Source organism: Camelus dromedarius, chromosome 31 (genome assembly GCF_036321535.1).
Source record: "Camelus dromedarius isolate mCamDro1 chromosome 31, mCamDro1.pat, whole genome shotgun sequence".
Lineage (NCBI taxonomy): Eukaryota > Metazoa > Chordata > Mammalia > Artiodactyla > Camelidae > Camelus > Camelus dromedarius.
The window spans coordinates 18,027,593-18,055,281 of NC_087466.1; the positions used below are offsets into that span (position 1 = coordinate 18,027,593).

Here is a 27,689-nt window from a genome sequence, read left to right on the forward strand (position 1 = left end):
TGGGAATTACGGATACTTCAGGTTTTCCTTTTTTTGAAAGTCAAGAGTGGATGCTAAATTTGATCAAATTCTCCCCCCTCCCATATCTGTAGAGTTGATTTGTCTTTTTGTTAACAATGGGAATGCAGAAATTTACAGATAAATTTTGTGTATGAACAGTATTACAAGCCCAGTGCTTTGTCTCCAAGCTGCTGACAAGTTTTTAATCATGTTAATTATCTCTGAAAAACCCTAGCTTCCTCATCCTTGAAGGGAGACAGTGGAGCCAGGGCAGGAATACTGTGTCACACAAGCAAGCAGACCTCCTACTGTGCTTTCCTGCCCAAGGTCACTGGGAATGCGCTGTTCCTTTTATCCACACAAGGGCAAAACCGTGCAGGGTGCAGGGTTGGAAGCCCTCAGTGCACATCACCCGCCCCTCCCAGAGAACAGTCAACAACACCACACTGTGAACTTATCATAGAATAGATTTATTTACCTGAAACCATGTCTGTGCGATGCTTGTTACCAGCACAGAAATAAACTGATCTCTATTTACAGTCTAAAGTCAAACATGCGTTGTGATAAATTGACATTTAGCATTTTATTAATATAAATGCATGACAATTTGTATTGCACCATCATCTGTCTACTGCTTCTGATTTCATTAAATAAGTTACATTTAATACAGTGCAAAATAGCTGTTTGCACACTCAAAAAAATAGCTAAGTTATGAACTGAAAGCCTACATTTTAACCATTCAACACCTGTAGTGTTTTCAATATATTTATAAATAAGCAAACTGTACAGGGCCAATTAAAAAGTAGCATATTTCAATGACACCACAGAGAAATCTGGCTACTTACAACTGAAGGCATGCATTACAATTGAATATTGTACATTTATTTAAGTTATGACATTTTGCAGAGAAATATGGAGACTTGGCTGATGGCTTCTAAGTTCTTGGATAAGGTTTCAGAACCTCATTTTTCTTGCAGCAAAGAAACCAAGCTTCTCTGGAGAGGCTTTCTGATTCATTAAGCTAAATTGTACATTTGTAATTAGTTTCATTTAAAAGCTAAAAACTCCATTGGTAGTACACGTTTCCTCCACATAACACACGAGTTGGGGATTTTTCCCTAATTTTCTTTTTCCCCCAACATCAGTCATGCAGAGGGCTGGTAGATGTGTTGCTAAAAAAACGCACATGCACGCAACCGAACACCCTTTTATTTCTGCAAAATGGTTTAGGAAGCGGTTACTCCAGTATTGCTGAAAAGGAAAGAGAGAGGAAATCAGCTTTATGAAATACAGGGAGGAAATGTTAGAATAACTATAAAAGACTAAGATTAATAGTGACAGATGAAAAAGGTGAAAAAGGAATATTCAGTTTGATCTCTTAAGATTTCAAGACCAGCATTTCGGATTAACTGTCCCTGAGGCGCTGCCCGCACAGGGTAGCATCTAGAAGCACTGGCTCACAGAACCCCCCCCCCCCCCCGTGTCGTCTTGGCTCCAGAGCAAAGTCACCCCTGGCTCACAGGACAGTCCCACCAGGTACACTTCAGGTGTAACAGGAGAAGGAAAGGTCTCGGTTAGCAGTGCGGAGGGTAAGGAGAGTGAGGAGCGTGGTAATCAGCACCGAGCCTCGGGCTCCCGCCCCTCCCTTCCCTGGGGGGCCTGCTCATTATCATTCCCTTTCAAGAAAGAAGGTGGCAGCTGACCCTTGTAAACCAGGTTAACCCGGTAATCTCAGGGTGGTGGTTTTGACAGAATCTGGTGCCTCCAGGCTGACGAAGCAGGCGTGGCAGACACTGAGCTAATGCTGTGGCCTCACACATTCCTGAGGTCTGCCCACCCAATGTCCGGGGGCAGAGGGCCCAGCTGGGTGGTGATGTGGCCGCAGCTGCTTGTGAGGGAGCTGGCAGCTGCCCTGGTCTGAGCTCCTGTAGTTGCCCCTGCCCAACAGGTCACCTGCCTTGTGCAGATGCAGAACGAGCTGCCGGCATGGGATCCGTTTAGGGGTCATGTAAGATCGCCACCTTCTGGGTAAAGGGCAGAGTTCCATTAAAGAGGTGGGACCAGGCATGTGGTGGCAAAGAACAGAACGCTTTGACAGGACAGATCTTTAGCCCACTTGCTTGTGGGGAAAGGACGTGAAGCACGTTGCAGGCAGAAGCTGCCCGACGGCACTTGCACGGCCGCCCCACCGTTAACGGCCATGGCAGAGCGGGCCTCCCTGCAGGCATCTGGTGAGGGGCCGGGCAGCTCCACCCTCTAGAGGACGGAGGCCAAGGCTGTGCCCACAGCAGCACGGTTGCTGATGAGGTGTCAGTGCAGACGAGGTTTTCGGTGGCAAAGACTGAAGCAGACCAGACAGAGGGACTCTGCTTGCAGCAGCAGTGGTCTTCCCCACTCCCAGCTGTCTGGGCTGAGGCAGGTGGGTGCCCAAAACCACCCCTGTGGGCCGGACAGGTCTGAAGGTGAGAAGCCGCAAGGCAGCAGCCACCCGGGACCATCTAGGGCCGTGCACGTCTCCTGCAACAGCCCACACCATTCAGCTTGTTTTGTAAAGGTCAGTAAATCAAGGAACTGACTCAGGAGAAGTCGACTATTAGGTTAGTTTGGTTTCCACTGAACAGCACCCCACCCAACAAGCTCAGAGAGCCTGTTCTGGTTTGCAGCCAAGACATGCTCCTCGCATTTGACCCACTCAACCTGTTTCTACACCTTGTTAAAACCAGCAAAACGTACCCGCTCCATTCTCTGCCGAGCAAACCAGCCTCCCCTTCTGAGAGCCAGGCCAGGACTCTCTGCATTAAGACTCAGTCTCCATGTGCCACTTCCACCCCCTTACACTGGGACCTCAACTTGGCAGCACCTCGTCCTGCTCAATAACCTGTTAACCTTTCCCCAAACTCCCAGCATTTACATCATGTCTTCTGACCGGGCCAGAAACCAGGTCCCAAGTACCTTCATGAGGAGACCTGAGGCTTCTCGGGGAGGGAGCTACTGCCTAGCCTCCTTCACCCTGGCTAACAACCTGATAACTGTGCTGTAATGTACCCTGAGAGAAAAGCTAAGTCCCAGCCACACGGATATGACCCAGTTGAAAACAGGTGGCCTATTTAAGATGAACCAATGGATGCACGAGTTCACTGGTGTAGTTACCACCTCTCACTTGCTTTTGGCTCTAAACTCCTCGCCCCCCTTAGCGGAGGCACTGGGGACTGAACTCAGGACCCTGTGCACACATTCTACCACTGAGCTATCCCTCCTTCCCCGCTAGCTTTTGGCTTTTTAGTGAACCAGAATTAGCAAAATTCTGGGACAAACCCTTGCAGCTAACAAAGAGGTTTCTGTAAACCCTCATCTCAGCACTTGTGAAGGCACAGCTCCCTCAGCTTGTCAGTCTGACTAAAGCAGTTTTTCTTCCCCCAGGCCCTCCCCTGCCGTCCGGCTGTGCCACTGTTATGGCGGTGTGTGGGGTCTAGGACAGCACTCTTGGGTCAGCCGGCCCGGCCCACGTCTGCACAGGTACCACGTATCCTGCATGCGCTGCTCTCGGGGCACCTGGCACAAGATGCTCATTTGTTAGCGTCACACAGCCAGCTCACTTGGTGGCAGTCACCTTTAGGCTAAAGCATCCAAATTTCAGGGAATACTCACGTTAGTTGATGGATGTTGGAAGGCATTGGAGGAAAACACCACGGTTAGGACTGTTAATGACTTACACACTGTTGGTAAGACTGATCTCCAACATGCACAAACATGTATCATAGTAACAGTGGTGGTTAGTGCCACATTCAAATAAAAATAGTTCTATACAATATGTTCATTTGGTCATGTGCTATTTACAGATTTTACAAAACACACACACACACACACACACATACACACACACAAACACACTTGCCCTTATGCCCCTCTACACCAGGCTAAAACCGGCCAGCAGAGACTTGCATACAATGTATCACAGATGACAAGTGGTGCCTATGCCTTAAAAATAAAATTCCTACAACGACCTATATGCAGCAGAACAGGACCCTTCTTCCCCTTGAGCACAGTAAAACTGAAGTTCTGAGCTAAGGACTTAAGAGAAAAGCTGGACACACCTATTAGTCCAAACTAAGTCACTTAAGATTTAAAAACAAGACAGTTATTTTTCTCTGTCCATTTAAAAGGTTTTATTTTTCTTTTTAAACTAGATTGTGAAGTGCCACTGAAATAGGCAATATTGGCAAAACAATGTCTGTTACAATAAAATACATTAGACGTTTAAATAAATAACCTTAAAAACTACGTGAGGGGACACGAACCCAGTCGATTGAATCTGGAACAATGTTTTCTGCACAAGCGAGAACAGGCATACCTCTTGTTAAGACTGATGTAAACAGAACCATCAAAACCCTACAGGAGAAGCAGCCGAGCGGGGTGAGGGGTGGGGGTGAACGAGGGCTGAGAGGGTGAAGGGGTGGCAAACCAAAAAATACTGACTGAGGTAGCAGTACTCTGCTCAGTGCAGAAAAATTGGCTTACGAATAAAAATCAGACTGTGATCTCAGATTAAATCCAGATGACCATGCAAAAGACACAACACATGCTATTTAGTTTTAGAAAAAACAACACATTCATTTCCTAAAATCTGCTGCCAATTAATTTGCTGCCAATGTCTGCTGGCTCAACTATTTTTTTATACAAGGATGAGTATTAAACAGAACACTGTACATGCTGTTTCATCTACAAAAAAATATTTGCATAAAATAGTGTTAGTTCTCTGTACATGTCAATGGACACTTTATGTGTATAAAAAAAGGAAACTCTTGCCCCACTGGAGTCAGAAAAAGCAAAACAAAATCTAGAATATGAAACCTCCTTCACCAGCCAATATGTTCATGTGAAAATTCAGCAGAAATAAGACAGTTGCTTTAAACAATAAAAAAATTAATTAAGTTAAACATCTTCTTTATGTAAAACTGTCAGTCAAGACCAGAACATGTCACTAAAGTTAGTGTCTGTGCTATAGACCCAGATCACCAGGGGCATTATAAGCAGCACAAAGGGCCAGGAAATCCCATCGGTGCATGCCGAGAACGAGCAGGATTTGGTAGCAGGCTGCACACACTCTTTACCAGGTTCCAGGTAGTTGCGGGCCACAAATTTGAGGGTCTCGTCCATTAGAATCACGGGCAAGGAGATTTTCAGCACCATCAGCCACTGGGTCACATTCAGCGGTGTGATCTGGAAGATAAGCTGAAAACACAAAGAAGCCTCGTCAAGCCCCCAGACTTGCTGGACGGGCAGCCAGGCCAGGCCCCAGCCCGGATCCCCGCACCACTTACTGGCAAGGGTTCCACGTAGAGGATTAGGAAGTGGAGCGACATGGACAGGCAGATGGAGCCCACGAGCCAGATATTCTCCCAAGGGGGCATCCTCAGTAGGGACTGGTTTTCAGACAAGCTGCAGAACAAGGAGAGGTACATGAAACGTGTTTCTGCTGAAATACCCAAGGCCCACGTCTTCACCGAGAGACCGTTCAGAACTACACTGCTCTGCACTGCTCGCTGACCTAAGTCTATTGACTTAGGTTTCTACAGTGACTAAATTACAGAAGAAAGTTCAGATGTAGGACAGATTCCAATTTTAAATCCAGGCTTCAGCACAGAGATCCCATTTCAGTGGGTTCAAAGCTGCTCAATTCCCCATGTCACTTAGGCTATTTTGAAATTTCCATTTTTATCACTGGCTTAATTGGATTATCGATACCGTTTGTCTCAATGCTGAAGGGCAGAGCACCTTCCCTGTGGGCACTGGCACTCGGGTGCTCAAGTCCCTATTTTTGGCCTCTGCTGTCTCTTAAGGACCACGTGGCTGAGCACTCCCACTACTTCCTGGACGTGATAAGGACTTAAGCTCTTAAAACCGGTGCTGCTCGTTCTTTCTTTTGGGAAGGGCGGAGCTTTCCTTTGATTCTCAGTCAACCGCGACACACACACAATCCCCCAGCGCCCTGGCTGTCCGGTTCTCACCCCGGGGTGCCGAGAGGACTCACTGACCTGTTGAGGGCATTACACATCTCTATGGTGACTAGAACAGACAGCGCCATTGTCATCGGGTACGGGGATTCAAAGATTGCACAATCCACTCCTTCGAAGTCCGGGTTGTCGTCTTTACACTGTAGGAAATGACTCTGCAACAACAGTCCCATCAAGTCTGTGATCGGCCAAGTGCACTTCCCAAAGCCCACCGCCCCATTACGCCCAGAACACAGACCCACAAGATCTCACCCCATCTCCCAGAGAAGCTCTGGTTCTTCAGAATGACTAACTGCTTATGCAAGCCTCATGACTGCCTGACATCCAACCCTCAGAAAGCTCAAGGACAACTCTTTGTGAAGGCTTAAGCTCTGCATCTATGGAATAGAAATGAAAGGTGGCTACGTACCAGCTGGTAGAAGGTCACCCTCGGACCACCATCGGCAGCAATGAACCACCAGGCGGCAGCCCCCACAGTAGCAGCGCCAACATAACCTGGGAACAAATATCACAACGCTGACACACGTGGGTTTACAGCCTGCAGCATCCCTGCAGGGGATGCCTCGTGGGCCAACACCTAGGACGGAGATCAATGGTAATGAGCGGGTATTAGCCCAAAGCAGCCAGACTGAGGGTTTCTTCAATGAGAACGCTGTCTGTGGTACAGAAGAACCAGGTACTTTTCACCTGGAAATGGTAGGACCTTCACACTAGCCCCGCCCTTCTCTACCAGCAGTCAATACGTAAAGGCTGCAGGCAGTGTCATCTACTTAAGGCCCTGCTGGGTTGGACCAGATCACACCATCCATGACCTTTAGGCAAACTCATGGTACCACCTGTACACTTATTTGCTCCATCAAAAGTCTGGCAGAACCTTTACATGGAAAGGCCATTAGAGAAATTTGTGCCAAACGCTGAGCACATGGCAGTTGCTGGAGCCAATTGTGCAGCCATCCCCACCAGTCACTGCTGAATACAGCAAACGGCAAGTTTATTACAAAGAAGCACCAAAGGGTAGTGGAGAACACAAGGAGAGTAAGAGACTGTCCCAACATTGCAGCATCCACCACAAGGTCCAAGTGCAACACCCTCTAACGCAGCAATTACAACGGAGTGGCAGAGAGATGACACACAGGAACGAGGCGGCGACACCTGTACTGACGTGAAATCAGCCACCAAATAGGGAGAGAGACAGAAAGGTTCAGCATACAGGTCTGTACAGCAGGCCATCGCTTGTGAAAAGACTACCCAAAATATATCTACTTGCTAGAGTGTCCCTGGAAGGGCATGTGAAAACTTAACGCAAGAGGGGAACTGGCCGAGAGCCTTCCCGCTTTCTCCCTGCGACCCTCGGGAAGTCATTTAACCTCTCTAACCTATGGAACAGGGAAGAGGGAAGCAGCACCCCGGATCAGGAGGATGAGGTCTACAGACACACGCAGAATCTGACCTGTGGCCGGGGCGCTGTGCGTTCAGACCACTGCTGATGAATGCAGTGATCCCTTCTCTCACTTCAGGAAAGTGGCGACTTAGTTTTTTATCTTGGTGAAATAAGGCCTGAGTTGTCCCTGTATTTCCTTTGCCCACAGGTTAAATCTGAAAACCTCATTCACAGAGGCCTAAGGAAGGATGAGGATGCTAAAACAAGAGACTGGCTTTACTGTAAACTGGGCATACACAGCTCGTTAAGCTGTAAGAGGGCAGCCTCCATGTTTTACTACCCTAATATGGAGATAGAAGGAAAATGTGCTTTTATGGGATGAATCTACAAAATCTTGACTCACGAACATTTTGTTTAAAAATTAAGAATATAAAAAAACTCTACTCACAGCCAATAGCCAGGTAGCGGAAAAAGAGCCACCCGCTGATCAGCGGTTCCTTGGGGTTCCGGGGTGGTTTGTTCATAATGTCCAGATCAGGAGGGTTGAACCCCAGGGCAGTGGCAGGCAGGCCGTCTGTCACCAGATTGACCCAGAGCAGCTGGACAGGAATTAATGCCTCAGGAAAGCCAAGGGCTGCTGTCAGGAAAATACTGTCTCCACCAAAGGGAAGAAGAGAAAGATCCCATATTACTTTTGACCGCTATTTAAACAGTATTACCATCTTCTCTCCTCCGTAAATATCAATGGACAGCAACCATCACTCGAAATAACTTTTTTCTGGGGCAATCAGAAAACTCTTATTATGCCCAATTTCGAATTAACTTTTATAAAGCCAAAAATTTTGTTACCTTACATAATTAATTTAAATCCATTTCTATGTTAAAGGGAGTCCTCTGCACACTGGGGTGCCCATGGGCAGCCCTCCTGAGGGCCGGACGGACCTCTACCTTCACAAGGGCTTCCTTCGTCCGGCCTGGCCCTCCCTTGCTCCCGCTGCACTAAGACCAAAGCTGCAGCCATATGAAGAGCAATCTGGAAAACAAGCCAAGGAACACAAGTGATCTGCCACAGGAACCCACCAGACAACCTCCCCCACGTTGGACGAGATGAGGTAGCGGATGAACTGCTTCATGTTGTTGTATATCGCCCGCCCCTCCTCCACGGCAGCCACGATGGTGGAGAAGTTGTCGTCAGCCAGGACCATCTCAGAGGCAGTTTTAGCCACCGCGGTGCCAGAGCCCATGGCAATGCCGATCTCAGATTTCTTCAGAGCGGGAGCATCGTTCACACCGTCCCCAGTCTGGAAGGGAAACCGACCGCTGGTTTACACACACCTGCCACCTAATAACACACGCCTCGCCCTGACCACGCTCAGCCGTCCTCAGCCCGGGGATGAATGGAGCTGTCGGGCCTCAGGCCACAAAACTTCTCTGGGACAGTGTTTGGTTTTGTAAGTTGGTGTCACAAAACATATCTGACCTAGGAGATTTAAAATTGCCAAATGAGTTTATGGGTGGCACTTCAGAGGGAAGTAGAACAAAGGGGACTTCATCTGTGTTTTCTTTTTTTAACCAAACAGCGCAACCTATGTGCAGGCAAGATGGAATACCAGTGTCCACATGGAGAAATCCCAGGTAAAGACACAGACTCCAAAAAGGTTTAAATAATAACGCACCATATAACGGTCAAAAACAGGCAAAAATACTGAGGCATTTACTGTCTACAGATACAAAACTATCAATCTCACGTATGTTTTCTTGACTTCTACTAAACACCTAAAACCGAATTCAGAACAGTGCTTTCCCCTGGGAGGGAGGAGGACAACTGTAACAACTGGTTTCAAACAACAAAATCCACCTGTTTTACAAAGTATAAAGTCTCACAGACAAGCAACGGAGAGCAAATAAAACACCACGTTCGTGTCTGGGTGAAGAGTAACGCGGGGAAGAACATAGCGAGTGCTTCATCAGCGCGCAGCTCTCCACGCCGCGCAGCACGTCTAACCTCAGGTCAGGCCACCCCGAACTGGGTGACAGAGCGCCCAGCACTTGGTCCTAAGTCAATTTTCAGACTTCTAGGTCTTCAGCTACTCTAGAATCTTCCACGCATGCAACATACAGCATGCCAACTACCAGTCAACAGAATCCTAGAGGAACAGTCCAGATCGTGACAAAAATAAGGAAGTTCCAAATACGGGAGCTACAACTAAAAATTTATGAGTCAGAATTGAGCCTAATATTTTGTTCTGCAGTTTGTCACCTGCGCATGTCCACAGAGACTCACCATGGCTGTAATCTCATCAAAAGACTGAAGAAATTCTACAATTTTAGACTTGTGGGAAGGTTCAACCCGAGCGAAACAGCGGGCGTTCAAGCAGGCTTCTCTCTGGGCGGAGGGACTGAGCTCATCAAACTCCCGACCCGTGAAAGCCTTCGTGGTCACATCCTCGTCCTGCCCAAAGATGCCGATGCGGCGGCAGATGGCCACGGCGGTGCCCTTGTTGTCGCCTGTGATCATGATGACCCGGATGCCCGCCTGCCGGCACAGCTTCACAGAGGAGGCTACTTCGATCCTCGGAGGGTCCAGCATGCCCACGCAGCCGACGAATGTCAGGTTGGTCTACGGCAAAAGAACCGCCTCATGTCAGAACAGGGAAGTCGGCTCTTCCCCTAGTGTGGAGAGCAAAGGTTTCTGTATTTCCCTACGACAGAGTTCACACGACTGGTATAAATCCAATGAAGAACAGTATTAATTCCAATAAATCAAAAACAAAGATATCACTACATTCATATATCAAATCATTCTTTGGCTCTCATAGTAATATTCTGGAATGAGTAAAAAGGATATTGAGGAATAAGAACATTTTGATAACAGCCATTTGGTGGCCCATGATACCCAAACTTGTTCCTTGTTCAGGGCTTCAGGAAGTCATATGCCTGATACGAAATAATTCATTGAGGGGGAAAAGTAGATGGACTCTCTCCACTTGGATAATTTGACCTTCAATAACTATTTTTAAAAATACCCTCAAATTAAAAAATATCTTACTTTACTTGAGAGTTACAAAATAGGTTCTTTGCCTCGACGATTCTGCTTTGAAAAGTAACAGGCCTGTGTTAAATTATTAACTATATATGTTTGAAGCAGCAACCTAAAGCACAAAAGTGATGCATTCCACCCGCAGGAAATAAATGACCACACCCCCTTCTTGGCAAAAGCAAGACTCCTTTGACCTTTTACTGAAGGAGTGCTGTTTAAACACAATGAATGTGCCGGGTGTGGGTGAGCCTTTCATTAGCTAACCTCGTATTTAATAAAGTTGGCAGAGTCCTCAAGGTTCATTTCTTCTCTTCTCAGGGGGTTGTCGTGAGTGGCCAGGGCCAGGCATCGCAGTGTGTCGCTGCCGCTGCCCCACTCCCGGATGACAGACATGATCTTCTGCTTGACTCCAGGAGTCATGGGGATCTTCGTACTCCCGACGCGGATGTGAGTGCACCTGTCGATGACGCCTTCAGGAGCACCCTGGAAATGTCACCGATTTAGATCAACAGTCTTACTTATTGGCTCACCCAGGGTTCTCATCCTGGTAAGAAATCTCAGTTGCAATCTGCAATACTTGCCTTCACAAACATCTTGCTCATGGATGTCCGGCTCGGTTTGTTTGGTGTACAATAAACTGACATTGATTTTCTATCCCGTGAAAACTCTAGAGTAAATTCTTTTTTCATCAACTGTTTAATGACCTGTAAAGAGAACATATATGGAATGTTATTAGATGGCAATTTCCATAAGTTTTTCAGTTACTAAACAAATGTGCCAGGCACTGGGGATGTGCTCACGGGCAATTTAAACAGGACAGACGGTTCTTACCCTTGTGAAACTTGCCCTCTAGTTTGGGGAAGACACACTGTGAAAGTAGATTGTAAGTGCCATAGAAAAAAAAACTTTAAAAATAAGGCAGAGAAGAGAGAAAATTATGTCTAGATTGTAATTTCATACAAACTATGTACAAGGCAATGTTTGAGTGAAAACATGAAGGACGCGTAGTGTGAGCAGAGAGAACAGACGTGCAGGCTGGCAGCCTGGCTCGCTCAAGGAGCCTCCAGGCCACCGTGGCTGGAACAGAGTTTGCGAGAAAGCAGCGAGAGGTGTAACAGCAGGGGTGGCACAGGCAGGCTGTTCAATCTTGAAAAAAATCACTGTAAGGCATGTGACTTTTTTAACAAGTGAAACACAAGATGCAGGGTTTCAAGTTCTGGCAGTTGTGTTAAGAATTAGCTGAAGTGGGGGGGTGCGGCAGCAAGGATCACCACTTACATATTCTCAATAGATTTTGACAGCTAGTGGCCGCTCTATTAGCTACCACCCAATAGATGAGATGTCTTAGTCATGAGCCCAGAAGAGCTCCTGGGGCAGCTGCAGACAGGGAGGACTGAGGACGGGCCCCAGAGCCGCCTCACCCCCGGCGGGGTACGGGAGAGCCAGCCAAGGGGACAGCAGTGGGGACAGGGACGGAGGGGGGCGAGGGGAGTTTAGAACTCTTCCAAGGAGGGAGAGACTGACAAGGTAAACTAGCAGCTCAGGTAAGTTACCTTTAGATTCAGATTCTGTTGGACTGCCTATATTCACAATCACGTTCCCTAAAAAATGAAGATACTTCTTCCTTTCCAATTTTTGTACCTTTGACTTTTTCTTCTCGCCTTCCTGCATGGACTAGGGCTGCCAGTGCAACACAGAGTAGAAACGTTGAAAGTGGAAACTCTTCTGTTGCCATTAGGTATGATGTTAATGCAGGCTTTGTATAAATACACTGTCAGCCTGAAGATAAGACTGCTGGTTTTTATCATGAACTGAGATTAAATTTTATCACGTCTTTTCTGCAACTAGTTAAATGATCTTACAGTTTTCTGCCTTTATTCAATTATGTGGTGAGTTACACTGACCCCCACCCCCGCAACTCAGACACATACTTAATAACTGTAGAAACCCCACAGAAACTTGGCATCGATGCAGGCAGTTCTGCGTGGATGGAGCCTGTGGGCTGGCTCAGCCAGGCTGGGCGCACTACCGCCGTCCTCAGCCAAAGGACAGTCACCATCGATTCTACGTTACCTAACTGATAGTTAAGCATTAGTACCAATGGCTCTAGGAAGACTGAAAGAATTTGCAGTGATTCTGAGTAAGCAGGACCTGAGCACCAGATACATCCTGGGGGGAAGGACAAGGCTACTTCTTTCAGCATTAGGACAGTGAAAGGCCTCTCCAGGTGGGCCGCTAGGCCTGAAGACGCTGGTCCTGCCCTATTCACCTCAAGTGTGAAAGGTTCTTGCTTTCTGTGGGGGTGGGAGCTGGTGCAAGTTCCTATCTGGGGACTTGTGGAATGAGCACCATGAGTCATTTCTGATCCCCTCGCTCAGCTGTTGTGGCCAAAAAATGAAGCAAAGGAGGCCATGGAGCAAGGAAATGAGAGAAGGGACAGGCCTGCCCTTGTCTGCAGTGGTCACTGCAGTGAAAATGTATCACTTTTGAGCCCCTTGTTTGAGCTTCTACTTGTTTCCCTTCACTGAGCAGTTACAAGTCTAGAATCAGACAATTCAGTCTCAGTCTCCGTGAAGCTGAATCTTCAGGCTGCCTCTCGGGGACCCAGTCACAACTACTAATAATAGAGCTGTCAGACAACGCGACTCTGCAAGGATCGGCGCCCTGCTTAATGACAATCAGGGAGTCAATGTCCTAAAACAGAAACAAAGGGCCTTCCATTTCATAAGAACCACGTTAAGTCGGGGACGGATGCCACAGGAGCTGCCCGAGAGCCCCGTGGCCGTGAGATTCCTACTTGCGAGGCATGAGCAGGGCTACTGTGAAAGATTCCATACCTCAGCCAAGACATCCTTGATTCCAGTGCATTTTGTTTTCTCAGGATATTACAAAACCATGTAAAGGACAAAGGGTGCTGGAGCAGGCGCCCAAGTCTGCATCACGCTGCAAGTCACTGGGGGCCTCAGTTTCCCTACCTGCCAGTGTGAGACTGGACTAGATGGTCCTAAAGTCCTTTTTACAGCCTGAGATTTGGTGTGGTCACTAAAATGCTTATACAGCTGAGATCCTGAAGAAAATGTGTGCTGTCCCCCACCTTAGGTGGCATGCACCATGCGGTGCGAGCGACCCTACTCCCCCCAAACACACTGCCTCCTCATCTGCCCTGAATACAGGGAAGGATGACAGAAAGTCAACGGAGTGGTAGAAATGAGCCTTGCTTCTTTCCGCGTAACTAGAAAAGGCTATTTATGCGTTTAGCTCTGATTTTCCCATCTTCTCACCAGAAAACCCTGACTAACGAACAAAGAAGTGCTACAAAGAGGAGCCTCGAGTACCAGTTAGCAGCCACCTGGAGGTGACAGGTGCACAGGTCTGACACTAAGATCACGCATGGCAGAACCCAGTCCCACAGGGATCGAGGCTCCAAGGCTGGGAGGCGGCAGGCACTGGGATTCGCTCTGGAGGCCCCACTGCAGGACCTCATGACTACACAGACCCTGCACTGCATGACGGTGTTCACTCCGTCAGGGGGGGGCTCTGCTGTGTTTAGTGGTTTCTTGTGGGGGCGGGGCCAGACGCAGGCCCTGGGCCTGACTTGTTTCCTTCTTAGGTCTCTTCTGCTCCTGCCTGGCACCCCAGTCCGTTCTCCAGCTCGCCCTCTCTGGCTTCTGTGGTTCCCACTTCTGAGCTTCCTCAGCTTGCTGCTTGGCCTCAGGCGTCTTTTCCTCTCTTTCTGCTTCCACCTGCTGCTGCCCGTCACTCTGACCTGCACGGACTGGACCATCTTGTTTGAACCCTGCTTACGCTGCTTCTCATCCAAGCACTCACTCACCACTCTGGCCAGGACAAGGGAGGTTATCATTTAGGTCCAGTGAGCCGGCATCACCATGACCACAAGTGAGAAACTGGCCCGAAAAAGCGAGGCCTGAGCCTCAGCAACCAGAACGAGGTCCCTGTCAAGGAAATGCTGTCCTACTTGAAGTCACCATGCTCAACTGTCCTGCAATATACTGTCATTGGATTCTGTGGTCTCACACACCTGGTGAAGCCAGACCTGAGGAAAACAATGTGCGAAAGCTGCTGGCAGACACTGGCCACGTGCTCAGCCTCCAGCACCCAGATCTCCTCAACAGACTGGTCCACGCTTGCGCAGCCCAAGAAAACCCAAGCTCCAGGGCTCCGACAGGCAGGAGGAAGGTGGCCGAGGGCCACACATCTGTCTGATGTTCTCGCACATGACAGACACGCCTGCACCCTCGCCACTGCCACCCCGCTGACTGACCTCTGAATGTTAAGCTAGCCCTGTCGTTGTGGTGATTCTGCTTGAATAGAGTCACAGGTTTAGTGTATTACTAGACTCAATCTGCTGGTGTGGTGTCGAGAATCTCTACATCTGTATTATGAAAAGTGTTAGTTTGTAACTTCCTTGTCTTGTCTTGTCTTGTCCGAGTGGGTGTGCACACGTAAACACCTGGACCATCGAGCACAAGGTCATAGGCGACTGACTGTAAGAGGCAAAAGCTTAACTAGAATGGACTCAAGAAAATGGAAGGAGTGAGATAATACAATTTACATGAAAGGAGCTTTTTTGAGAAGTTTTACCGTAAAGGAAAAGCAGCAGGGTGCTAAAGTCAAAAGAAAGTTTTCAGATAAAAGACATGGTACTATTTCTCTAACGAAGATCCTGCAGAGATAGGAAACTGATAACGCAGGAGCGAGATGCTGGGGCTCACAAGACAAGGAGCAGCCGGTTTCTGCGAGAAGCAAGGGCCCATTCACAGCACAGGGGAGAAGGTCAACCTTCTGGGCACAGAAGGTTGCATGCAGAGAGAATCTACTGATTACTTTCATTTTCTTGATCTAAGTATCATTTTACCAGATCATTTTACCTGAGAGCGAGTATGGGGAAGGAGACAGAGCAGGTTTGAGGAGATAAGGTATATATTTAAGTTACCTAAAGTTGTGAGAATAAATGGGCTAAATATCTGGTTTGAGTGCTGGGCAGCATAAACAAAACACCAAGCTCAGATACTGACCGAGTTGCAGGCATTGGCTCGTTCTATTTTAGAAAGACCCTTCAATTCGGTATCAAATACATTCATCTTCTCTACCAGGCAAGTGAGAGCAGTCTCTGTAGCTTCTCCAACTTTTTCATACACACCCTTCGCCTGTATTAGTTAAAGGTACAGAAGTTACAAAAAGGGAAAAGTAGTAAAAAAACAAGTAGATTCTCTATAATAATGACTTTTTCCATAGGAGGACAATTTGTCCTCCACTGCATCATTATTCTGTGGGCTGTTTCTATCCTACTCTGGAGCACATGATCCGGATAATTCAAAATAAACATTAGTGTGCATTTTATCTTTTTCTAATAATTACGTTTTTCATTTCCCTTAACTATAAGAAGCTAATAATCACAGTATTAATTCAAATATAGAGAGCTTTCAAGTAGCATTTGTAATTCCATGTCATCATCATTCTAGAGAGTTTATACTCAGATGGGGACCAGCTTGTCTTTTGATAGAAACCAAACGATTTATCTTACTATTATTAAAAAGGGAGGAAAAAAGGTTTTCTGTTGGTTAAATTTTATATTATTATATCATCATCAAAACGACCCTTTAAATCTCAGCACGTTCTTAAGGATATAACGCTACCCATCTTAAAAAGCAGGATCAACACACTACACTTTCAGGAGAAAGCATCCTGGGTTTTATTCATTTACAGAAACCAGACTATAGAGAGCAAGCCCCGTGCACGCAACAACTCCCAGCTAGTAGCTGCAATGCTTAGGCACATAGAACACGGGAAAGGCTCGCAGCTTGCTCTGGGTAGGTCCCGCTGGCTCTGACAGAGACATGCTCTTGAATGGAAAGGGGAAATAGAATCAGGAACCTGTATTTTCAGAAAGGGAGGAAGGAAGGCTGAATTTTCATTCCACCCACCGCACCCTTGAACTGGGAACAGTCAGGTCTAGTTTCTCATTTACGAAGAGCCTTACCTCATTATAATCCAAAGCAGAGTCATTACAGAGAGCACAGATTGTTGCCAATTCCACAAGACCATCATACTGATGACACTTCACTAGTTTATCATCTTTATGTCTGTCAAAAGAAAAAATAACTATTATAGCACAGTGTGGTTACCTCTATTGATTTTTGTTTTATTATTTAATAATATGAATATAATTTTGAGGACAACAGACTGGCAAATATTCAAAACGTTCTGAGTGATGGCTCTTAAAAATCTGAAGCTGGAGAGAATAACAGAATATTGTCTCTGACACCAGGAGTTACTCAGTAATGACCGGAAATTCTTAATGAAATTCCTCTGTCATTGGTATCAATCAATAAAGAACAAGCAGAAACCCTACTTGAAGATTTGGGCTTCAACAGATGAAAAAGGGCTGCCAGTTTATATAACCTGTGTTTCCTCTTTCCTAGTGTGTATTATCAATTCTGCTTAGGAAAATTAATTACTCTAACAACCGACAATATGAGGCACATTCAGAAACCTGAAAGTTTTAGAGACACTGCAAGGCACTATACAAGCACCAAACTGACCCAGCGGAGCCTTTAAAAGACAAGGAGGGTTTACTCACATTTCTCCAATAGGTGCATATGTCGATCCAGTTATGGTGAACTCATTAAGGGAACAAGTATCACCTTCAACTTTGTCCAGAATGAACATCTACAGGAAGAGTGTTTAAAGGTATTAAAAAAATGCCAGAAAGCATATAATCCTTGTTAAGACAAAAAACCTTTCTCATTTAAGGTATCAATTTTAATGAAATTTATTAACTGAAGCTCAGCACCAGAAATACTGTCCCTTGAAGGGATATGCTGTAGAATGCCCCAAATTCCAAATTTCAAATGGCTAGCTGAGAAATGAAATAGGTTCTCCCACCCTGGAGCTAAGATTTACTAAAATAAGCCTGGGAAGAATAAACTCCCATTTCAGAGCTGCATAAGCGTTCTCTTAAGGAAAAGAAGACAAACTGCTTCTCTGCTCCTTCCATGAATTCTTCTTGTGGCAATAGTTCATTTTCTATGAAGCTGCACAACCACACGTATGCAGTAAGGAGCCCACAAAATTGAATGAACTGATGTCACCAAGACAATACAGACGAAAGCATGCTTAGGAAAGAATTCTTACTTTTGGAGAATAATAAAGTGACACAAGTTAGTTTTTTTAAAGATGAAGGTTATCCCCCCCTTGGTTTGCTTTCCAAAAATTATAACCCAGGAGCCTGACTTGGAGGACTTGCGTTTTCATTGCAAACTGAAACTGTAAAGCCTTCTCTTAAAAAAGAACAAAATACAGGAAGAAGTGGTACTTCAACTATACTTTATCATGCTAACGTCTCTCTGAATATGAGCGATTAAGAATATGATCAAACCATTCTACAATAAGAAATTTTAAAAGGTTAAATTCAAGTAAAAAAGGGCCATGTAATGCTTTAAGATGATCTTTTCGGAGCATTCTGATTCATATACAGTAAGAAAATCTGCTTATCTTTATTTTAAAATAACTTTTTACTTCACAAGATTTGCATATTACATAGCTTATTTTATTTATTTATTTATTTACTTATTATTTTTGCACATACTTTTAAGAACTCCAAAAGTTTCAAAAGTATACTCAGAACTAAATCAACCTTGGAACTGACCTAAAGGTGTGAGATATACAGGATTGAAAACTGATGACTCATGATAAAAGACTCGAGTTCAAATACATAAAACTGATGTGTCAAATGAGGAAAAGATTCATTTCCAAGGTCACATGCAGCAAGATCACCAAATTCTAGTTTTTTTCTGACAGATACAGCACCTAAAAAAGCTTCACAGAAAGCTTTTTCCAAAGACGAAGACGTTTGACATTTTACAAAAGAGGAAACAAACGGCTAGAGAATTTAAAGGATGTGATCGAGGTTACACAATTATTAAGTGGAAGAGCGACAACCAGCTTTCCAATCTTTCCTATCAGAAAACGCGATTTTACCCTTTTGTTAAAAGTTGTGTGACCCTCAGACATGTCACAACTTCTCAGAGCTGAAGTTACCTCTTGAGCAGGATGACCATATGATTCAAATAAGGTCACATGTGAAAAACACACTGGCTGCACTAAGCCTTACCAAAGCAAGGGGGCATTATTACTACTATATAGCAATGTTGTTGTTTATAAAAACTGAAACTCTTTGGGTCTATACCACAGTCCAAAATATTCTAAGAGATTCAGAATTCTAACCCCATCAGACCAAATCTGAATGCATGATGCAAGCATCCCGAAGCCAAGGGCAGTTACGCAATCTACTGCAAGAACCCTCCTGTAGAATACTGATCAGCATCAGCCTTCCGTCACTGACACAGAACAAAGAGGCAACAAGCTGTTTCTTTAATAGAACATTTTAAGTCAAACCATTTAAGGGAAAATACAAAAACAAAAAATTATCATGGATTCTGTTTTAGTCTTAGTTTGAAGTCTGATTTGCTGCCACAGCTTTGAAATTAACCATTTTTTAAAGATTACAATTTCACACACTGCTTTACTTTCATGGATATAACGCCTGTTCCGAGGAATTAAAGCTTTCAGGCTAAGTTTAAACAGCAATTTCCTGGGGGAAACCAAACAGGTAACTTAAAATTCCCTTTCTCTCCCCTAATCAGCTTTTAGCCGACAGCTAGCTTTTTAGAAGATATGTCCAAACTTTTTTGGTTCCAAGGAAAGAGAACTTAGGTAGCTCAGTTAAATCACCTACTTGAGAAACTCAAGACAAGCTAGACCCTTCGCACTTGACAGCACTCCAATCTGTTTTAAACACCTGTCCATTCTAAATCTGGGTTTGGACTACACAAAGCATTGGGGGTACATATCTAAATGTTTTCTTGAATTTAAATTCGGTGAGAAAAAGATTCAGGTTTTACTCGTATTTAAACAAAAGCAACTTCCAATGCTTAAAAAAACATTATTTAAAATGTGGAGATAAAGCCAAGAGGATGTCCTTTCAATGTCATTCAGAAGCGTTCCTTAACAGGACCACTCAAAAATTTAGTGTTCTGGAAGAATTCAACACTGCTTCACTGTGCTACTTACTATTAATTAAGGGTGCATGTTTTATGAAGTTGTAAATTTTTGTCCTCTAGAAAAGATAACCTTTGTTTTATTCCCCTAAGGATATTAACCAGTTTTTGTAACCTAACACAGACCAACTCTATTCTAATACCGAGGATTTCCTCACATGCTCTTGTAACCAGTTTTACCACCTTTCTGATTTCCCCTTATTGAATTAATGAGCCAAATAGGATCTCTGATGTATGTCCACTCAATTATTTGTATGAGTTGTGTACCGTTTTGGAAAATTACTTTGACACATACAAAGAAGCAGTGGTAGTTGTTGTTTTGCATCACTTTAAAATTTTTCCTTCCAGTTTATTGAGATATAATTGACACACAGCACTGTGTAAGCGTTAAGGTGTCCGGCATAACGATGCGACTTTCATGTAACATGAAAGGATGACCACAAGTTCAGTGAACATCCATCACCTCACAGGTACAAAATGAAAGAAAAAATTTTTTCCTTGGGATAAGAACTCTGAGAATTTACTCTAACAACTTTCACATATAATGTACAGCAGTCCTAGTTATATTAACACGTTGTACATTACACCCCTAGTACTTATCTTGTAACTGGAAGTCTGTACCTTTTGACCACCTTCATCCAATTCCCTCTCTTCCCACCCCCTGCCTCTGGATAACCACAAATCTGATACTTTTTCTTTTTCTTTTTTGTTTGAGATATAATTGACCTTCAACACTACGTTAGTTCCTGGTGCACAACAGTGATTTCATATTTCTACACGTTTCAAAATGATCACCTTGATAAGCCTGTCATCTGTCACCATAAGAGATATTACATCACTACCGACCCCGTTCCCCGTTCCGTACATTTCATACCCATGACTCACTTGTTCTGTAACTGGAAGTCTGCACCTCAACTTCCCTCATCTTTTTCTCTCATCCTCCAACCCCAAAGTTGTTTAAATAAAACCTAGGGAAACTGAATTATATGAAAGAACTTAACTCAGCTTAATTCAGCTGTTCTTATTTTGCTAAGAGCAGATTTAGTTTCTTATTTTACTCCCAAGTGATGGTCAAAATAACCTAAGAAAGGAAGGATGAACACATAGAATGGAACAAATTAAAGGAAATGATTTACTTTTCAAGAAGAAAACATGTCTCATTCAATGTGTTAAGGAAATACCAATTAGAATTTTAGGTAGGCAGGTAACTAGATGTTTTACAGAACTCTTCCCCTGAAGCTTGTCTGTTAACAAACACCCATTTAGAGACAGAGGAACAGGGAAATAAAAGGAGCTTAGTTACCTAACACTTACAGCTGCCTACAGTTACTTCCCCAATACAAATATGTCAGCCATGCAGATATCCTTTATTTCATGAAATAGTTTTAGGAATTAAATGATTAATTCCTCTTAAGTGTAAGAAATTACCTTGGGCTCAGGCTACACATACAACCCAATTTGTTTAAAGCACATAAAAAGGTATCAAATTTTAAATCAAAGGTTTTGATGGCATAAGGGCATATTCCCAGGATGAATCAACAACCACAACGGGAAAGACTCTTTGACTACTCCCACTTACCCTACAGACTGACATCTGGTTTGTTGTAAGCGTACCAGTCTTGTCTGAGCAGATAACAGAAGTACAACCGAGGGTTTCCACAGAAGGGAGACTTCGAACAATGGCATTTTTCTTTGCCATTCTGCGAGTCCCGAGAGCCAGGCAGGTGGTGATGACAGCAGGCAGACCTTCAGGGATGGCTGCTACAGCCAGGGCCACAGCAATTTTAAAGTAGTAAATAGCACCTCTGATCCAGGAGCCGCCGTGAACTGGGTCGTTAAAGTGCCCAATGTTTATGATCCAGACTGCAATGCAAATAAGGGAGATGACTTTGGAAAGCTGTTCCCCAAACTCATCTAGTTTCTGCTGGAGGGGCGTTCTCTCCTGCTCCGTCGCCACCATTTCATCTCGGATCTTGCCAATTTCAGTGTTAACTCCAGTTGCCACCACCACTCCCATGGCTTTGCCAGCAGCAATGTTTGTACCCTAGGACAGAAGTAGAGAACTGGTCACAAGATTACCACCACCCCCAACTTAAATACTGCCTAGTAAACTCAGACTTGTGTGGATTTTGAGAGAGAACCCAGATTCTCTCACTGCATTCCACTGAGCCTTCCAGGTACTATTATTCAGGCAACCAGCCACCCAACTTTCACGATCAACATCTCGTGCAGGCCACCTCTCCCTCGTTCTCCACAAAATGAGAATGGAAGCTGCTCAGCCCAGAGCAGCTCTATACTGACCCACCCGGAGTCCCCATTCACACCACTGCCCTTGGCCCGCAGACCAGCTCTGGGCTGGAGTAGAGCTCTAACCCCTCTGTGTTCCCAACTTCCAAACTCCCTAGGTTTTATTTAACAGAAAAACTGTAGTACAATGAACATCCGTTTTACTTTTCACTCAGACTCACCAGGTTTTAATGGTTTGCCACATTTACTTTCTCTCTAAAACACACGTTTTTACTGTGAACTACACACAGATTATCATCCACATCATTTTGAAAGCAATCCTTTGTAGGCTAAACCTTCCCCCCCTCAAAATCTACTTTTCTACTATGTTTATAAAGAGCTTAAAGATGTTTGATCTGATCTTTTTAAAAAATCCTCAAAAACTTGCCAATTAAAAGACACTTAGGTCACATGTTGAACCGTTCGTTATACATTACAGGTGTTTCCTGACAGCTGAGACTGACCTTGCAGAGTGTGGTTATCTGATTATCCTTTGGAATAATAGCTAACACTTTCTAAAGTCTGCCCACTGAAGGTAGGCAGTAGGAAAAAAAAAATCTGCAGGCTTAAAACTCTGAAAATGTGTCCAAATAAAAATGCACTTGATAAAGTACTTACAGAAAAGAGCATGTTCTTCTTATCCTGGTTGACAGCCCGTGGGTCAGGGACAGGGTCAGTGTGCTTGATGACAGAGACAGATTCACCTAAGCAGGATGTGATACAGAAGGTATGTTTAGATCTGTGCGTTCTACACCCAGAACCTCAGCTCCCTCATCCACTCGTGCCACCACCACTCTCAGGAAAAGTATAAAAAGGCCCAGTTCATTCAAAGGATATAAACTAGTAAGGTTTAGTAACAGAAACTAATTTTGGGGGGTGGGATTCTAAATAAAAGGAACTTAATTTTGAAGTGAAATCCCAGACAATTATCTTTATTTTCTTAACTATTCAAATTCAGTTCCTTATCAGGTATCATCTTATACTCTACTACTGTAAACACAGATTTGTTGTATATTTATATATACAAACACTCCAATACTTAAAAAAAGAGGTGAAAGTATATTTACTTTTAATAAACTGAACAAACTGTAGACACATGATATGAATAATGAGGATCATCCACTGGAAAGACTGTGTTTGTTCAATCACGCCAAAGATGAGAAATGAAAACACTTTTCTAGGAATATCTGCATGTACTAATCTGACTGTTCTATTGCAATAAAACAAAACTGAAAGAGACAGCAATCAGCATTTGCACTAAAAAGATCACATGGTATAAAGGACTGCTTCTTGGAACTTTCACAATGTCTTACTGACATTTGGTTTCAACTTTACATCATTTATGAAATGCAGCTGATTCCTAAATAATGCAGGGGTTAGGGGTTCCAACCCTCTACACAAAAATCTGCATAAAACTTAATAGTTGGCCCTCTGTATACGCAATTCCTCTGTATCTGTGGTTCTGCATCTGTGGATTCAACCAACTGGTCTAGTGTAGTACTGTGTATTTACTATTGAGAAAAATCTGCACTTAAGTGGACTCATTCAAACCCAGGTTGTTCAAGGGTTAACTGTATGCAACCAGGGTCAGGTTGAATGATGTGATATGAAACATGGCCCCAGTTTTCAATTTCAGGCTGCAAATTTCACACTAAATATTTGATTTAAAAAAAAAATCGGCTTCTTCAATCTAGCCTAAAACTACACCATGATTTTTAAACAAAAATGACACTCAAGAAACTATGGAAGGTTTTAAAATGGCAGTTTTTTTCTGTGGACACAATACGAGAATTTCACGTATACAACCAGTCAATTCCCTGTCGTCGTATGGCTTAATCAGCTTCCAGGCTATCGCTGCTAATGGGAGTTTTAGTAGATAAGCTATTCACAAAGAAACAATAAAAAATACAGAGCCCAGGTATGCACAAGCCCTGCCTCTATGACATTAGCTGCTTTTCAAAACTGATTAGATAAATCTTGATAATCTCTGAATTTTATATTTACTTTCTATTTAATTCAGGCTGGCATTGTGTTTAAGTTAATCTTCTGACCACCTTACTTCCAGTTAATATGAACCCTCCACCCTAGACTGTGCCTTTTTATCAAACAAAAAAAAAAATGGGAAAATGTTCCAAACAGTGCCAAATCTAAATGTGCAAACTTTAGGGAGTCAACACTCACGATTTTTAGAGGGTGCTAACTTTTGTTAAAATTGTACATTTGATTATTGCAAAGTATGTTAGATGTGTGATTAGCATTTCTGGAGCCTATTTTTCCTACTTGGGAAAAAGAACATTAAGCAATTAATTCACTTTCTACAAAACAGAGACAACAACACAACTTTAATATTATTACCTCTGTTAATGAAGGAATTTGTAACCTTTAAAAAAAAAAGTAATTTAAAAATGATGTGCCTTTAAAAATCAAAACTAATTTTTAATAAAATTAAAACACTGGCCTTATGAGATGAGAGCCAATTAAAACAAAATTTAAATCATTCCTTTACTCCACATATTGGCCAAAAGCCTAACTGATAAGGCATTAAGAAATAAGTATCTTACAGAGGATTAAGATGGGATACCATAAAGGGACAGTGGGGCAAGAGTTGACTTAATTATTAGCATGGGACCTGAGAGAGCCTTCAGAAATTCAACAACCTGCCAACATGTAATATTTACCTGTAAGAATTGACTGGTCGACTCTTAGGGTAGTAGATTTGATGGAAGTTAATCTTATATCAGCAGGAACTTTGTCACCAACTAATTGGGGAGAAAAAAGGCAGCTAAGATAAGAACTTTTACAATCATGTTACGTAACAATAAACTTATTTCAAAATCAGTTTTTTGAAAGAAAATAAATAGCCTGCATATAGCACAAATATATAAAAATCTGCTACAATAAGCAAGATAATCAACTTGTCCTCAGGGTCATAGAAACTCTTTCACTAGAGAGATACAAGGTTTGAATTACACAGGAAGAGAACAATGCCTGGGCAAACAACTCTAAGTACACGTTATTTACACACACGTGGCCTGGTGAGGGGGGACTGAACTGTACGAGCCGTGGTTCATTCCACTGGGAAAGCTAAATTATCTTGAATAGGAAACAAACGCCTCTAAAATGGTACTCAGTTAATCTCACTCACAAGAGAAAGGCCAGAGAAAACTACATGGAGATACCACTTTTCAAAACTATCAAATTGATAAAAGGTTGAAAAAATGCACTGAGTTGAAAGGATCTATACAAACAGGGCTTTTCATGCAAGATGACTACAAGATCTGAAAACTTCAGTTTTAATAAGCAAAAAACAAAACAAAACCAGAGGCACAAATCACTTAGAGGCAAGTCCCTGAGCAGATATTAATGAAAATTCTGTTCTAGTGCACTGCTAACCAGGACAAAACTGAACATAATGTCGCTATACATACCATGTAACATTAATAGTCCATTTGGTATTCTTATTTCAACTACATTTCCAGACTCAGTGACCACTCTATATATGCTGCTGAGTACAAAGAAACTTATAAAACTTATATAATCTCTAGAAGACAATCTTCAATATATATATATATATACACACACACACATATATATATATATATCTCCAAATTGCAAAGCAAAATCTCTTTACCCCATAAATTCCACTACAAGAAATGTTTTCTAAAGATACACATAGTACTGATCAGTTTATCAGCAGCAGACTGAAGAGACAACTCTGTTCATACTAAAGTGAACGTTTCCTCTAAGATACACTGTACATTAAGTGGGGGAAAAGCAAGCGTGAAGCACTGCGTACACAGAGCTGCCCTGGTATGAGGAAACACCTCTGGGAAGGCGCACCGTGAACACTGGTTCACAACCACTGTTCAGGTGACACCCTCCCACTGGCATTAGTGGGGGGAGACTTTTTACCTTGTACCCTTTGGCACCTTTTGATATTTGAATTATCAGATATAAACCTCTTGCATAACCTCTAGATCTTTAAGTCAACTGAGTCTTCCTTCTGGGCCAGAGTTCCTTTAATAGCTCTTAAAGGGCCCATGTCTTAGCTCCTTTCTTTGATGTGTTTCAAGTAAATGCTACAACGCAGACTGAGGAGCAGATAAAGTCAGAACAAGGCCCACAGACTACAGGTGCTCAAGTATTAAAGGAGGACGGGTCAGTACCAAAGCAACTGGACAGTAAAAATAAGTGTACAGCTTCCCCTGACTTTCTGAAAGGTACTAAGGCGGTCTGGAAGTCTTACGCAAGGACAGCTAAAAGTTGTAACAAATAAGCATGGTCTCTCCTAGAACTGCATATATTTTTAAGTCAAATCTTAATTTTCCAGATTTATCCTATATAATGAACTGCAACTCCATCACCGGTTACACACAGGCTGGCAAAACAGCCATCTGTCCAAGTAGCAGATTTCTTTCATTTGTTAAACCTTCAATTTAGTTCTGATTTTTCTGTTTCAGAACTTTTAAATTCAGGGAGTATGATGTGTTTTTTTTGAGCTCTACTTCATTAAACAACCCTATAACCTAAGTAGGAAATATGGTCACAAGGCGGAACAGAAAGAGACTGTCAATATAACCTCAAGAGGCAAAGATCATCCGTGCATCTGACTGCAGAGACACATTAAGGTGAAATTCCTGCTGGAAATGCTTATGCAATAAACAGCAATATTCAGACTGAACAAATGACTCTTTCATTTTAATGTAATTCTGCTCATAATGACAAGAAAGTAATGATATTCTTAACTTCAGTGACCTTCAACAGCTAAACTATCCTAACAAGATGAAACTTTAAAGATCAATTTTAAAACTTTTACTACATTACTTCTGGTTGTCATAATTAATCTGATCCTGCATGACCCTGAAATGAAAAGAATACAAGTTCAATGATTACTGTATCACCCTAAATGGAAAACTTATTTGAAAACGTTCCTTTGCTGTCTGAGGCCATTTATGTCATGACTCTACCAGAGCAGAAGACTTGTAACAAGGCGCGTAGGTCCCCACGACCTGTAAGCATGCCTGCACTGTAACAACTGAACATACGACAGCAATCTAAAAGCAGGACATTCCATGTTATACTGCAAGAAGAACCTCTTCTTTTCCAACAATTTCATACGTAAGTCCTAGGTCATACTCTCTTACACCCAGCCACAGTTAACTAAGGCCAGCAAATCTAATATTCAAATTGAGGATCAACCACAAGAGGACCCAAAAGCAGTATCTTCGCATTTATTTTGCTGTGTTTCACTGGAAGGTCAGAGGATTTGAAATGAATGAAAAATGTGTTTTTGAAGCAATAAACACCAAGGTTAAGTTTCTTTCCTGGGTAACAGTCAACATTAAAACTAGTGGTTTAAAGTGGGATCAATACTTTATATGAAGCATTTAAAATTATCCTTATACTGACATTACAAAGAAACCAACTATTTTTCTCCAAAAAGTCTATTTTAAATATATGAAGGCTGTCTCTCTGCTGTACTAAAGTCGTACTGACATACATTTAATTATCTGCCAAATATTCAGTAATGAGTCAAACAGGAAATGCTAGGGGAACAAGTGACTGGGAAGTCCTTACAAACTGATGTCAAACTCTTCTCAACTTTATTTCCATCCTACAGCCATTCTAACTGGAAGGCAATTAAATATTTAGGAATTAAAAGATGACTTGGGGGCCTTTTACAGAATCTCAGAACCTGCTCTTTAAATAAGAGTCTGGTTCACTGCATTCGGGTTGGGGTCCAGTAATCCGTATTTTAAAGTTCTCCAAATAAAGAAGAAAATTAATACCAGGAAACAAGCACGCTTAATAACTGGTGTCACAGATCCCATGAAAAGCCTTTACTAGGTGCTGTTTCTCACGTGCCAAGCATGCCACGGCTCCAGGCC

The 27,689-nt window shown here is 43.3% G+C and overlaps 1 protein-coding gene across 3 annotated transcripts in view; it reads right to left on the reverse strand.

Moving 5' to 3' along the window:
- Positions 1 to 449: 449 nt before the first annotated feature.
- ATP2A2 (ATPase sarcoplasmic/endoplasmic reticulum Ca2+ transporting 2) overlaps positions 450 to 27,689 on the reverse strand; it is a 53,011-nt gene continuing 25,771 nt past the window's right edge. Inside the window, exons 6-21 of one of the 3 annotated variants that reach the window (XR_004133610.2) lie at positions 24,480 to 24,560; positions 22,420 to 22,505; positions 21,095 to 21,559; positions 17,037 to 17,125; positions 16,437 to 16,539; positions 15,472 to 15,603; positions 11,017 to 11,139; positions 10,700 to 10,918; positions 9,680 to 10,015; positions 8,476 to 8,696; positions 7,844 to 8,046; positions 6,424 to 6,509; positions 6,036 to 6,169; positions 5,322 to 5,439; positions 3,649 to 5,232; positions 450 to 1,251 (exon numbers count right to left, since the gene is read on the reverse strand). Coding sequence is in view for 2 of the 3 variants with exons in the window: in XM_064481234.1 (XP_064337304.1) it covers positions 4,963 to 5,232; positions 5,322 to 5,439; positions 6,036 to 6,169; positions 6,424 to 6,509; positions 7,844 to 8,046; positions 8,476 to 8,696; positions 9,680 to 10,015; positions 10,700 to 10,918; positions 11,017 to 11,139; positions 15,472 to 15,603; positions 16,437 to 16,539; positions 17,037 to 17,125; positions 21,095 to 21,559; positions 22,420 to 22,505; positions 24,480 to 24,560 (2,666 nt within the window). In the remaining variant the exon portion in view is untranslated. Of the gene's footprint in view, positions 5,233 to 5,321; positions 5,440 to 6,035; positions 6,170 to 6,423; positions 6,510 to 7,843; positions 8,047 to 8,475; positions 8,697 to 9,679; positions 10,016 to 10,699; positions 10,919 to 11,016; positions 11,140 to 15,471; positions 15,604 to 16,436; positions 16,540 to 17,036; positions 17,126 to 21,094; positions 21,560 to 22,419; positions 22,506 to 24,479; positions 24,561 to 27,689 lie in introns of all 3 variants that reach the window. The other 2 variants (XM_031442673.2, XM_064481234.1) reach the window with 2 other exon arrangements.